Consider the following 14,195-nt stretch of genomic DNA (forward strand, 5'->3'; position numbering starts at 1 on the left):
CTTTGTTATAATATAGCCATTAAAATGTGTAGAAGTATGTGTTCAGTTCACATGCGGGTGGAGAAGTGAATCAACAGAAACCATTAGAAAAATTCTGATGGTTTCCAGTTGGGAGAAACAATTCAAATAATCATGACCCATTAGAGGTTTCACATTATCACAGGCTGTATTGTGTTTGCTTTGATGGTTTCCATTATTTCAACTACATACAAAAGATGCAGTCCTTTCTACGCAGTGGGAATGGATGAGGAGGATCCCAAATAATGGACTTTGATCCAAACACAGTTACGGCATCCTTGAGCAATTTAATTAATTTAATTTCACTAGCTGGGACTACATCCTCACTTGGCAGCATTTCCTGTAGATAATGTATTGTGAATTAAGGCTGCAGTGTAGTAATGGCTTCAGAGAAGACTTGACTGGGCAGAAGCCTATGGGCTAATGAAAGGTGAATGAACGGAAAAGGGGAGGGACACAAAAAAAGAGAACAAACATTGTAGAGCAGGAGGGTCATATGTAGACAGAGAACCAGAAGGGGGGTGTATGAGGGGTGGTCCAGATAAGTTGTCTCCAATTATCGATATATAGAGATTTCTTTTAATAGAAAACACAACAGTTTTCTATTTTTTTTTTTAAAAAAAAGTTAAAATATTATTTTAAAGTAACACCAAGAACGAACAAAGTAAGAAACTAGGAGACAGTTTCTGTGATTCGTTAGATTCACCCTTTATTAAAGTGACTACTGAAGCAGGAACATAAAGGTTTTCTTTATCATGTCTGTCTGTCACTCACAGGAGAGACATTAAAGTAGTAGGTCTGATGTGAGCTACAAGATGAGCTCTGTAAAAATACATTTTTTTTAAAGCTGTGACTGAAATGTGCACAGAAAAAGAGGAAAAAAGCTTTATGGGAAAAATAACAATGAGTCAGTGAAATTCAGAGAACTGTGAATTGTGAGGGTTTTTTTCACTCAATATCCTGAAGGAAAAGGGTTTTTTTAAGGGGGGTCTGTGCTTCACTCTCCTGTGAGGTGCAGGGTGCAGTGGCCTATGTGGAATGCCCTGTAGGGGGTATTTTTTTACAGTTAAGCCAAATGATTAGACCCCTTGAGAACCCCACTTATCACAGTCCCAAGTTATCACAGAACTATTTCTAAACCATCTGATATTTGCATAAGGTGAGCTGTAGCGGTTGAGCTTTCATCTTTCGCTCTGATCAGTCTGATTTTACTTTGGCGTGTTTGTATGAGCCGCCCAGGGAAGCTGAGCTGCAAGGATTTGGCCTCCCTTGTTCCGGGGCTCGTTTATGACATCCACGCCAGGGTTTAAAGCAGGGCCACCTAGACACAGCCTCCAGGCCAGCCTTTTGCTGCCTGTTTGCGGTGATTTGGGATTTGTGGAATGGGAAGTGCAGAGCTCCGGGACAGGATGTGGAGTCACTGCAGGATCGTACAGCCCCCCTATTCTTGACAGAGCTGGCGTGCGTCTGCATGAGCACCTCGTCTCTGCCGAAGATCCACTGTAGAACCGGATCGCTTTGTGGCCTCTGGAAACCTCAGTGTTCCCGAGCCCTCTACTTAAGAGTAAATCTAAACCCAGGTACGTCGATTTACGCGACTTCTACGCATCTTTTGCTTCGCACCAACTCACAGAAACAGTTAGTCCCGCATTTGTTTTTATCGCCTTCTATTAGCTGTTCTCGCAAAGAGTTTCGGGATAATACAGATGCTGCCAAAACTTATCTTCTCAGTTAAATTAGACACATTTCAGTGTGATCTGTGGGTGAAACTGCAGTGGATGTAGGTCTCTTTTGTTCAGTGCAGACAGCCTCGGGGGTTAACTTAATGACAGAGTGCTCTTTCCCCCCCTCGTGCTGTTGTTTTGCCTGCCCGGACATGCACTGTGTGTCTGTGTGCCTCTGTGTTTTCAATAGGTGAGCACCTTTACAGTAACTATGAAATGCTCTGTGTCATTTTATCTATTTTTAAACTCTGGTTTATTGATGGCTGAGTAACCTCATCTTCTCCTCTTCCTCTCCACACAGATTCAGGTGATGGCTCACCTCTGGACTCTCCTGTCAGCAGGCCTGCTGCTGATGTCCGTGGCTGAACCTCTGAGCAGCCCTCAGGAAAATGACAACAAGTTAGTGAAACACACAGTGTTCACTAAGAGCCAGGCAAGTGGTTTAGGAAGGCTTCTTGCATGTATGTTAGTCTGACAGCATCAGACTATAAATAAATCTCAGTTTGTTGCCTTTTCCTGCTGCAGACCCAGGTGAACGAGAGTGCACTCAGAAATGTCAGTGAACCAACACCAAGCCACACACCTACAACCTGTGAGTTTTTTGGGTTTTTTTGGTCATTTTGTCTTTTGTTGTGTTTATTTTTTCTCTCTTTTGTTGTGCTGTGTCTTACATTTCAGCATTTCCTTTCAGCAGCTCCCTCTTTTTCTTTGCATTAGCAGCTCCTTTGACCACCACAACTTCCCCAAACTCTAGCCTTGCTCCACAGTGTCCAGGAAACCAGCTGATGCATGAGAGCAGCAATGTCTGCATCTGTCCATCCATCATGGTAAAGGATGGTGACAACTGTACTTGCCCCAAGGGCTTCACCTTGGAAGGAGCAGCCGAGTGTAAAGGTAAGAAGTGATCAAAACTGGGAAAGTGCTTTTTGTAGAATTGGAAAATCACAAAAAAAATAAAAATGCTTTTGACACCTTTGAGTTTTTAACATTTACAGCAATGCAACACAACATAAAGGTACGCTACGTTACACGAGCCCAGTGAACAAAATTGCACGCAGGCTCATTTAGCCTCTCTTGGAAAATATTAATGTGTATTAGTATCACGGTTGTGTTTAAACTTTTAACTGTACTGCGCAAATTTTCAGAAGCAAGCGTGAGTGATGAGAAACAAGCTACCAGCTGATCTAACTGCAGTATAATTTATTTACAAAACTTTTTGCATTTAATATTTCAGAGCTGTGTTATATATTATTCATATATTTTTGTCAGCTTGACATCACCATGTAAAACTGCAGGTGTCTGAGTTAGATTAAGCGTATTATCTCTGTTGGATGTTGGACAGATGTTGATGAGTGCGAAGGAGAGAGACCAGGACCATGTGACCTCCATGCCAGCTGCATTAATAACCCCGGCTCTTACTCGTGTAGCTGTCTCCGTGGTTACCTGATGGGTTCTGACGGGTGCCAGGGTTCGTCAACCTCTGTGTGTGTTTTTCTATTTGTGTGTGTGTTTGTGGGGGAAAAAGAAATGTCCGATGCAGGTTTTCAGAAATTTTTCACAGCGCCTCTTTAGTATGATCATAATTTACGTGTTTCTTATGGGTCTTGCAGATGTTGATGAGTGCGCTTTGGCCGCTGTGACAGGCCTGCAGGCCTGTCAAGGCAAGGCTGAGTGCAAAAACACACCTGGCTCCTTCACCTGTTCGTGCCATGAGGGATATGTAATGGCTACAAATGGGCGAGGCTGTGTAGGTGAGGTTAATGTTGAAGTCTGGTGTGCGTTTTGATAAAATATGCATGTACATCCAAATATATATAAGCATAAAATACAGGCTGACACGCTACATCATAACCCGGGATGACTTAAATGTTTGCATCTGTTAAACTTGGCCATTTATCTTATAATTTATTGGTGTTACTCCTCTGTAGATGTGGATGAGTGCGGCTTTGAGGAGCTGTGTCGCCGCGAGCTGGGAAATGTGTGCGTTAACACTCCTGGCAGCTTTTCATGCCAGTGCCAGCTGGGCTTCAGAGCAGAGACTGCTGCCTGTGTCGGTAAATCATTAAACATCACCACGACTGAAAAAGGCCGATGTCCAGATTTGATCTGCTGTTTTGAATTTTTAACATACTTCATTTGAGTTTCTGCAAAGTAAGAACTTTGTCTGACAGAGAGAAATGCTTTGCAGCAAGATACAGCTTCAGTCTGCTGCTTTGCCTGCTTATATATGCTCCTGTCCCTCTTTCACCCTCACGTTAAAGGCTGATTTCCTCTTTTGTTCTGTAAAGAAAAAAAAAAGAAGTCTGTTCACTTTCTTTTCGACTTCTTTGCGCCCCTGGTCCTCCAGCACATCCTGTGTACCCAGGTTACTCTGTGTGCCAAGGCATGATGTGCTTTCTGTGCCTGCTTTTCATGGCTTAAATTTTCATAGTAACATCTGCGCTGTGCTTGATTATGTACTATGATTTTACCACTACTGTCAGAAAGTAGCAATGTTAAATGGACTAAAGGGGAATTAAAAGAAGAAAAAGAAAAAAAAATCTATTACCACAGCTTCCCAAAGTGGTTCAGTGACAGTTATTTAAAACAAGGTTGTTGACATGAAAATGACTTCGTACCTTTATTGCTTGCCAGTAAATTAAGGGAGTGCTTTGCAGGAATTAAATTTCCTTTTCTCTAGATGAAATAACTTTTAATTGCAAATTGCGTCAGCAATGCATAGAAGAAGAAGTCATATGTTGTATCCATGTCACTAAACTATTCTGTCCTTTTGTCTCTGTCCCAGATGTGGATGAATGTATAGAGAGTCCCGTGGCGTGTGATGGACGGAGCGTATGTGAGAACACGCTTGGGAGCTACGAGTGTGTTTGTCGACCGGGTTACCGGGGAAACGGCACACACTGTGAAGGTAAGCAATTAGTGCTGACGTCCCTCCGTGGAAAACTCTGTTTCCTGTGGACGGGGTCAGCTTCCTTGTGTGCGCGTGTTTTAATGCTTGCTGTTATCCCTTCCATTAAAATTATCCCAAGTGGTAGTACAAGCTTCACTGAATAGAAATGAACCGGCTCTCTGTCTGTCTTCAGATGAGAATGAGTGTGTATCTGGTGGTCACACGTGTGACGCCAACGCTCGGTGCGGTAACATCATCGGGTCGTATTTCTGTCAGTGTTACCAGGGCTTCAACGGCGATGGACACTCTTGTTTTGGTGGGTAATGGGTGTGTGTGTGTGTTTGTTGTTACCCACTTGTATCATGTAAGCATTACTTTCTCTGTATGAGCATTACATGTGCTTGTTTACAGACATTGACGAGTGTGTTGTGAACAATGGTCGCTGTGAACACAACTGCACCAATGAGCCAGGAAGCTACAGCTGCCAGTGTGCCTCGGGTTACCAGCTGGACCTGGACAGACACAGCTGCACAGGTAAAAGGCAGGCTGTAGTAGGATGTTATTAAAGTAGGCATGAGTGAGCATGACTTTTTCTTATGTTCCTTTAAAAAAAAAAAAAGTACTTTGACTTTTTAGAAAATAGGCTTCATAATTCTTGCTGTGGGTTAACAGTTGTACAACTTTTATTATTGTGAAATGTGTTCTATAAATAATCAGAATCAACTCGTTTGTGGATCTACTGAAAAAGTAAGCACACCCTTAATGTAAATACTGGCCAATTCCTGAGATGTTACTCCGTAATGCACAGTGCCACATTTGGTAAAGATCAAACACACCATGTGTCCAAATGGCTAATACAAACTGTCAAGCACCATGGTGGATGGTGCTTGACAGTTGGTATACGTGAGTTGATGATTTAGGCTTGTTTTGCAGCCGCAGGACCTGAGTCGACCTCACAGCTAAAGCTTGGCTCAAATTAGGTCATGAAACAGGGCAATGATTCCAAGCAGAACAGCAAACCTACAACAATGGAGAGAAAAGGAGAGAATCGAGGTGCTGAAATGAAGTTATTGCTGCTAACAGCGGTTCTACAAGCTGCTGAATAATGACGTTTGCTTACTTTTTCATTTGACTGCATAGTCTTGTGAAAATTTTATTTGTCACATGATTGTGTCTACCTGTTCCCCTCTGCTTATTCTCTAAAGCTCCATATAATCCAAGTATTGGGTATATTGTTTGCATTAACTCTAAAATGTGGGCTTTGCTACTGTCAGAGGAGTTTATTTGTTATTGTGACCAAATGTAGTCCAGGACAAAATTCAGAAATTTAGGATGACCTCTGATGATGATGATGATGATGATGATGATATAACACCGTCCAAACCAAACAGATTAAGTGAACAAACGGGAATGGCAGCAGAAGCATGCAAAAAAATAGATCGGGAACTACAGCTATGGATCAAGACCTCTGTTATTACTATTATTGTTATTATTGTACAGTCTGTATATGTCAAATCTGATGTCATACACATTTTTATTAGATCCTTGCATCATATTTTTGCTTGCAGTAAATGTATGAAATTGCTAAAGTGTCACAGTGCATGGCTGTGAGACCTTTAAACTGCCTTTATTATTGATGAGTGAAGTAAAACAAACTGCAGTCTAAAATGTGCTGCACCACCCACCATAACAGCCAATCAGATGGGCAGTACAGCAGTTAAAATGTAACCGTCCTCTTCATTTTAATTAGTTACACACAGTAACCATTAAATTGAAACCTAAACACAGTTGCTGTATTTCCTAGAGACGAGGTTCTAAGGTCAAGTCATAGTGCGGCTAGTCAACAGAGGGCAGCAGAGATCATCTCTGTGGGCTTCTGCATCATTCTCAAAAGACATAGCCATCGTTGCTCTCTCCATTCAGTCACTCTGCACTTAGCTGGTATTCCAGGTTTGTGCAATTTTGTGCTAATAGAATTTCAGATGTTTATTTCAAGTCTAAATGAGTCCTTGTGCTGAATCTATTTCATGTTTTGCCATGGCGCAAGAGTAATCTAAATGTTGCTGATCTCTCCAGATGTGGATGAGTGTGTGGGACTAAATGGGACTTGCGAGCACATTTGCATCAATACTCAGGGCTCTTTCCACTGCTCCTGCAGACCCGGCTACCAGCTGCATATTGATGGCCACACCTGCGTGGGTCAGTCGCTCTTAAACACTCACTGCTGTTTACCCAATCATTTTCGGTCATTTAAACATGCCAAGCATCAGTAGTAATCTGCCATGAATATGTCTTATCTCTTGCTAATTATTTTGGTGCATGTGATTCTGGTTTTTCTTGTGCATATTTTCTGTGCAGACACTCTGGAAGTAGTTGTCCTGAGGGCACATTTTGGAAAATTAGTGAGATGAGAAAGCCAGACTGTGAGGAATCTGTTGCATGCATAAGAGAGAGCTGTCCAAACATGATGTTTATGATCTGTGTGTTTCTGTGTGTGGGTTTGTGTACATAGACATCGATGAATGTAAACTCCAGAATGGCTGCTGTTCCCACACCTGCACTAATTCTCCAGGGGGACATACTTGCCATTGCCCCCCTCCTCTGCTGTTAGACATAGACAACCTAAACTGCAGGAGTAAGTTTGATTACAGAGTTACATTACAGTCTTTTGTGTACAAAAATATATAATTATTAAAAAAAAAAACAGAAGGTAGGCACTTCTTTCAAATCTGATTAAAAAAATCTTATTAAGAACTCTTGTCCTGGTGTTTTAACACAGATTTTTCATCAAGATCGAATCTTTCAATGTGACATGACACAGCTAAATATGTTTTTTCCTTCTGATCAGCAGTCAAAACAAGCATAGCACCAAATTTCCCATTTTAAAAGCTGAAATAGCAAGTTCACGCAGTCTTCTTTATTGTTCAGTATTTCTGTGTACCAAGCTAAAAATTATTATTATTTTTTTTTTACCCAAAAAGATGCTACATCCTGTAAGCTGAGAAACGGTGGTTGTGACCATATGTGCACTGTAAGGGCTGAGGGCCATGTTCAGTGCAGCTGTCAAGCTGGCTGGCAATTGGACGAAGACGCGAGGAGCTGTGTGGGTGAGAGTTCATGTTCACTGCCAGCACTTTATTATTAGCTGAATCACATGGCGTTACTATCAGCAAACGCACTCTCGAAAGCACCAATTTGTTGCAATCTGGTTTGTGTGCACATTCCTCTGCGCCATATCCTCCTGGGTAATAAGAAAATGATGTCATTCACATAGATTACAATTTCAAGTTACTTTTCTCAAAATCTCGAGTTTATAAGTCAAAATTTTGAGAAAGATTTTGAGTTATGGAAACAGGCTTCCATAGTTATGAGATCGTATCAGTGCAACAAGCCCTGATATCCTTTTTCATATAACACCTAATATCAAAATAATAATTAAAATGACTTTACCATCTCTTGAATCCAGCAGAAATACACTCACCAGCCACTTTATTGGGTACACCTCTTTAACTGCCCATTAATGCAAATATCTAAGTGCTTCTAGGCATGTAGCCCAAAGACTGTATAAGACATTTTTTACATTCACGGATGCAGACGTGGTCAAGACAACCTGCTAAAGTTCAAACTGAGCATCAGAATGAGGATGAAAGGTGATTTAAATTACTTTGAACATGGCATGGTTGTTGGTGCCAGACAGACTTGTCTGAGGGTTTCTTAAGCACATCCATCGCTGGGGTTTGCAGAGAAAGGTCTGAAAAAGAGAAAGAGGGTGACAGTTCTCTTGGCAGTAAAAATGCCACGTTGATAACAAAGGTCAGAGGAGAATGGCCAGACGGCTTTAAACTAATTGAAAGACACCAGTAACTGAAATAACCACTTGTTACAACCAAAGTATGCAGACGAGCATCTTTGAACAAACAACGTGTAACCTTGAAGCAGATGGGCTACGGCAGCAGAGCATCACTCTGCCACTCCTGTCAGCTGACAACAGGAAACTGAAGCTAGAATTCCCACAGACCACCCGTCTGATAAATCTTGATTTCTGCTGTGAGTAATTTAGCATAAACAAGAGGAAAGCATGGATCCATCCTTGTATCAGTAATTGAGGCTGGTGACGGTGCAGTGGTGTAGAAGATGTTTCCTTGGCACATTTTGAACCCCTTAGTATTAGCTGAGCATTGTTTTGTATACCTGAGTATTTTTTTCATGTCCATCCCGTTCTGACTACAGGCTTACCATGTTCCGATGGCTGCTTCTCATAGGATGATGCGCTATGTGAGAAAGCTCAGATTATGTCATGAAACATAATCATAATGAATAGAGCACCTTTGGGATGTCGTGGAATAGGCCCTTCACAGATGTGCAGCGGACAATTCTTCAGCAACTGTGCAATGCAGTCATGCCAGTTGAGACCCAAAATCTCTGAGGAACGTTTTCAGCACCTTGTTGAATCTGTGCTTTGAAGAATTAAGGCAAAACCCAGTACTAGCAAAAGTGGCTGATGACTGTAGATTATCCACACAGCAATTTTGAAAAGGCTAAAGAGCCAGAGAGGCTTTCAGAGATTAGATCGGCTTCTCATTTGCGTTGCATTCGCCATGTGATTTCTTTTCATGAAGCTATTCATAAAAAAGGAAATTTGATAGTCTGTTATGGACTAACGACTCCCTTGAATGAATACAGAGGCAGGCATGCCTTGTCACTTAGCCAACCATAAATTAAGCAACTGTCACGTAGGTTTAATGTTTAATTGCCCTCCTTCTGTCTTCTGTCATGAGATGTGAACGAGTGTGAGGACTTCACTAATGGAGGCTGCGAGCAGCTGTGTGTGAACCATCCTGGTGGGTTTAACTGCACCTGCAAGGAGGGCTATATAGTTAGAAAAGATGACCCCACCAAGTGCCAGCGTGAGTCAAACATAATCTTATGTAGTGTTAAGGACTTTTTAAAAATCTAAAAATAGATTTATTTCAATTCCTTCACTTATCTTTATCAGCCTCTCTGCCTTTCCAGCTGTGTGCGACCCCCCTTGTCAGAACTATGGAGTGTGTGTTGCCCCGAACATTTCTATCTATCTATCTATCTATCTAGATTATTTTGCATTACATGCATTATATATACACATATATATATATACACATATATATATATACACATATATATATATACACATATATATATATACACATATATATACACATATATATATATATATATAAAAATGTTTTTTCACAGGAATATAGACTGTGCAGATTAAATTAAAGTTAATTTGTGTCTCTTTTTTGTGCACTTTTCGGTGTGCTTTGAGGTTAGTATAAGGTTTTAATGCAAAGAGGAGTATTATAGCCCTTTTCGTTGCATGTTTCAGCCATGTGCTCCCCTCCCTGCGCTCATGGAGGTACCTGTATGCGCTGGAACGAGTGTTTGTGTCTTCGCGGCTGGACAGGAGCAGGCTGCCACACAGGTACACTGCCTTTGGGGATCAGAGGGACAGGTGTTACATCAAATAAATAGAGTGGACAGTGTTTAGAAGCACTGTTTACATCAATGTGTTGCCCAGAAAATGCTTTTATAAGATGTTCTGCACTCACCTAAGACAAAGAGGCACTGGTACATATATCCATGCATGTATAAATGCATGTGCACAGGTGATGTGTGTGTCACAATGCCATTTTCTTCTGGATTCGACATCTTGATTGTTAGCTTTGACTTTTCTTCGTGTCTCTTCTCAGCTGTGTGTGAGTTTCCTTGTGCCAACGGTGGTCGCTGTGTGGGACCTGACACCTGCCAGTGTCCCTCCGACTACACTGGCCCCCAGTGCCTCTTGCGTGAGTAACATAATACAATAAATTATCCCAGGTGTGTAGCACCACCGAGATCTACCCATCCACCTGCCTCCAAACAGTTTCTGGTAAAATATGGGCTATAGGATGGCAGAAAAACAAAAAAAGCATGAAGACATTTTTCTGCACAGACTGCGTGTTACTATATTATTTTGCATTTTGTAGCCCTTTGCACTCCTGCCTGTCAAAATGGGGGAAGATGTGTGGACGTCAACAAATGCACATGTGTTGGTGGATGGCAAGGAGCTCGATGCCAGATAGGTGAGATCAGTCATTCTCTGTTACTGTATCTCTGTGTAGCTTTTCCTGCATAATTAAAATATATTCAGACTAAAATATGATCAAACCATGTTTACACAGTAAGTTACAAATGATCATGGATGTAATTTTAACAACCACTTGTGTTTATTTTAAAAAAAAAACAGTAATATAAAGCTTCTCATGTCTTCGGATTACTTTCCTCTATGCAGCGAGTGTGATTTGCTTCTGTGCAGCTGGAGGCTTTAGTGTGATATTGGATGTGAAATTAGATGTTGACACCAGTGGATGCAGCATGGTTTCCCGTGGTTTCTTCTTCTCCCTGTTGCTTGCTGTTTGTTTCCATTGTTGCACTACTCTGCTGTTGTTGTTGTCGTTGACCAAATAAGATGAGATGTTTTTCATTCGATGTGCTTATGGGTGGAGAGAAGCAATCATGTGACGTATTTCTGGACTCTTTCTCTTATATTTGAAACCAGACACCGACAAATATGCAGCGTTTATTGTTCCATCCTGTTTTGTCACCTGGCATTTCAGAGCATATTCAGTAATTATTGAAAATCTTCACATTTTTCTTCTGTGTCAGTGGTGTAGAGCTAAGCCCTTCAATCATAACATGCGGCGGTGTCTGCCAGTGCATAGCTTCATAATCAACACGTTTCTAATGTCCAGACTTTCATCTGGAGCTTTTATTTCTCCAATCAGTAACAGTGTTTTTAAGTGGAAAAATGTCATTACTGTCATGGTCTCTGTGTCTACCCGGCCAGCCCTGCAAGGCTACATGTGTTTTGGTTTTGCTCTCTCTCATCGCTCTGCCTGGGCGGAGCTCACTGAGAGCTTCTGCTTTTGGCCCGCGCACCTGCTTCTAATCATGCACCGGTGATTCATCATTAGGGCTGGGTATCGTCACTGATTTCTAGAATTGATTCGATTCCGATTCACAAGGTCCCGAATCGATTTGATCCACAATTTGCTTCAATTTGATTTGATTCGGGGAAATTTTGCCTCAGACAGCCAGTCATTAATTTCCTCAATGCATTTACCAAGAGCCTGTACAGGGCCTCGGTCTCCTGGTGACATTGTGATATATATTTGTGTGTCATCTGCATAGCTGTGGTAGTTTATTTTGTTGTTCTTTATAATCTGTGCCAGTGGGAGCATGTAAATTAAAGCACTTCACTCTGTGAGATATGTTATGTATGGATGCTGTAGAAGTTACTGATACTCACAGTCTCTCACAGCGCAGGCCTGCAGTGCCCTCGGGACAGGTACAAGTGTTGTGAGGGCTGCATGTGCCTCCATGTTGACAGGGTGGCACACAGGGTGTAGTCACCGCTGCAGACACAGCACACAGCATGATCCTTTGTACACATACTGTATATGTACACATTCTTCCACACTCATGGACTAACCTTGTTCACAGAGCTCTCCAGTGAAACCTTTGGTACAGCGGCACCGGTTGAGGCCCACACACACGCCACCATTTATGCAAGGTTTCTGGCACACAACAGGCTCTGATCAAGACAGAAAAAAGAATGCATACATCCAAACACATTGAGTCTTCTTATTAAACATGGAGCATAGATTATTTAGAGGATTTGGGCAGTTATAAATTACACAATGAGCAGAACATACATTTATCAACAACAGTGTAAGAACAAAAGGCTGTAAGTATGGAGCAACTTATTCTGTGTTTTCTAGTAGGAATGAATATGTGACTAGGGATGGGTACCGGTGGCCGGTGCCATGATGGCACGTTCTGACATAAACGGTAGTAACCAGACCGAAAAGCAGCGCACATTTCGGTGCTTTTTTTCCTGAGCTGTGATACACTTCTAGCCAATCATTTTACGTTTCCGAGGATAGTAGGCGGGGCCAGGTACGTACGTTCTGTTAGAGCAGAGCTACAGATTAAAAATGCCCAAGGCGAAGCGGTCAAAAGTCTGGCTGTACTTCACAGCAAAAGATGCAAACTCAGCAGCAACAAGTGCTTTAAGCTGATACTGTGATACTGTCAAAGGAGGTAACACCTCGAATCTGATGAAACACCTGGCGACGCATAGCGTTTTTTTTTAAAAGCCGAGAAATGCGCCGTATTTGATAGCTTGCTGCGAGACCTCACACCGAGCACATCTACTGCGGGTGTGGTGCCTGTTATCAGACCCGGAGTTAGCAACATCCCCCAAAAACCCGAAGAGGAGAGTCCTGGCCCCTAGCCCTGCCAGTGTAGCAGAAATGATGAGGATGATGATGCAGCAGCAGCCGTTCTTCTCTGCGTGAGTAGCTTAATGTTGTTCGTGTGTAATTTACGTTGAGTAGGCTAACCACGTTATTACATTAATGCATGTAAGGTGAACTAGCAAACATCATCATAGCTACATGCGGCTGTCTTCTTGTTTGATGGCAGATACTCCCTTCACCCTGGCCAAAAAGGCTAAAATGACCAAAGAAAAAGTGGAAAACAGTTAAACATGAGAGGTTTTTGGACAAAGTTTGTGTTTTTTCCATTGTTTAAGCACTGCTTCCAGCCAAGAGTGATACCATATATGCCCCATAGCTGCAGAAAAGGCTAACATTGTTATCTTTTTACAAAAACCAGCTGAACATGAGAGGTTTTTGGACCAATTTTGTGTTCTCCATTCTTTAAGCACCGGTTTGAGCACCGTTTGAGCACCGGCACCGTTTCAAAAGTACCGATTTGGCACCGGTATCGGATAAAACCTAAACGATACCCATCCCTATATGTGACTATAGCCAAAGGGTTGTAATTGTCACAGAAGTGGTCCGCGCTTTGTGTTTATGTCCTTTTTGTGCTGATTCTGAAGCTGCAGGTTTTTATCTCTCTCCAAACAATATTGACTGAACCAGCAGCAAAAGAAGATCCAAACTACGCTTCACATAAACATCGTCATGAATTCACTCTGACTTTTGCTGTTTTGCTTCCACCACGATAAAAATCACACTTCATGCACAGCTCTCTCTCTCTCTCTCTCTCTGTACTTCAAGAACAGATTTCCCATCTAAAAATCTTTTTTCTGCATTATTCGCACAAGTCTACCGTTGTTTGCAGGCTGTCGGCCGCTGTTTTTTTCCTTTTACTAACTTCCGAAAAGAAAGCCTCATTTCTGCTGTTCAATACTGAACAAATGTAAACTTTTTAAAATTATGCAAAATTGCGAAACGCTCAGCTGTGTCTCTAAAACCTCTGTAACTTTGCTCTGCTTCACTTCAGCAGCATCAGGGAATGTTCATATGTTGATTAATGGTTTTCTTTCGTTTTTGATCTACTGCAGAATATTTTTATATTTATTTTTATGTGTTTTATCCTCAGCTACTTTGACACAAAGGCATCTGCTGTGATGCTCACACCTTTGATAAAGTCTCACAAGTGTCAGCTTTCTTTTTATAGATATAAAAATATGGAAATGTACTGATGCATGATCTGAATTATAATATTTCTGA

General features: G+C 41.7%; 2 protein-coding genes across 2 annotated transcripts in view; both read left to right on the forward strand.

Annotated features, from left to right (window-relative positions):
• Positions 1 to 1,130: 1,130 nt before the first annotated feature.
• On the forward strand, positions 1,131 to 9,699 carry si:ch211-221n20.8 (latent-transforming growth factor beta-binding protein 4; the record flags this gene model as incomplete). The annotated part of the gene is given in 15 exon segments (XM_005951414.3): positions 1,131 to 1,598; positions 2,044 to 2,175; positions 2,268 to 2,334; positions 2,460 to 2,636; positions 3,085 to 3,210; positions 3,353 to 3,493; positions 3,671 to 3,796; positions 4,528 to 4,650; positions 4,826 to 4,948; positions 5,044 to 5,166; positions 6,709 to 6,831; positions 7,145 to 7,267; positions 7,614 to 7,739; positions 9,411 to 9,539; positions 9,646 to 9,699. Coding segments are annotated over 14 exon segments (1,684 nt in total), but the record flags the coding sequence as incomplete, so codon positions are not given.
• Positions 9,700 to 9,893: 194 nt separating this feature from the next.
• Positions 9,894 to 14,195, forward strand: part of LOC121811843 (wnt inhibitory factor 1-like) — a gene marked incomplete in the record, with an annotated part of 13,446 nt that continues 9,144 nt past the window's right edge. The window contains 3 exon segments of the mRNA XM_042216196.1: positions 9,894 to 10,096; positions 10,365 to 10,460; positions 10,641 to 10,736. Of these exon segments, the coding sequence (XP_042072130.1) occupies positions 10,003 to 10,096; positions 10,365 to 10,460; positions 10,641 to 10,736 (286 nt within the window).

This window comes from Haplochromis burtoni, unplaced genomic scaffold (assembly GCF_018398535.1).
Source record: "Haplochromis burtoni strain Fernald_Lab_line unplaced genomic scaffold, NCSU_Asbu1 Contig_954, whole genome shotgun sequence".
Taxonomy (NCBI): domain Eukaryota; kingdom Metazoa; phylum Chordata; class Actinopteri; order Cichliformes; family Cichlidae; genus Haplochromis; species Haplochromis burtoni.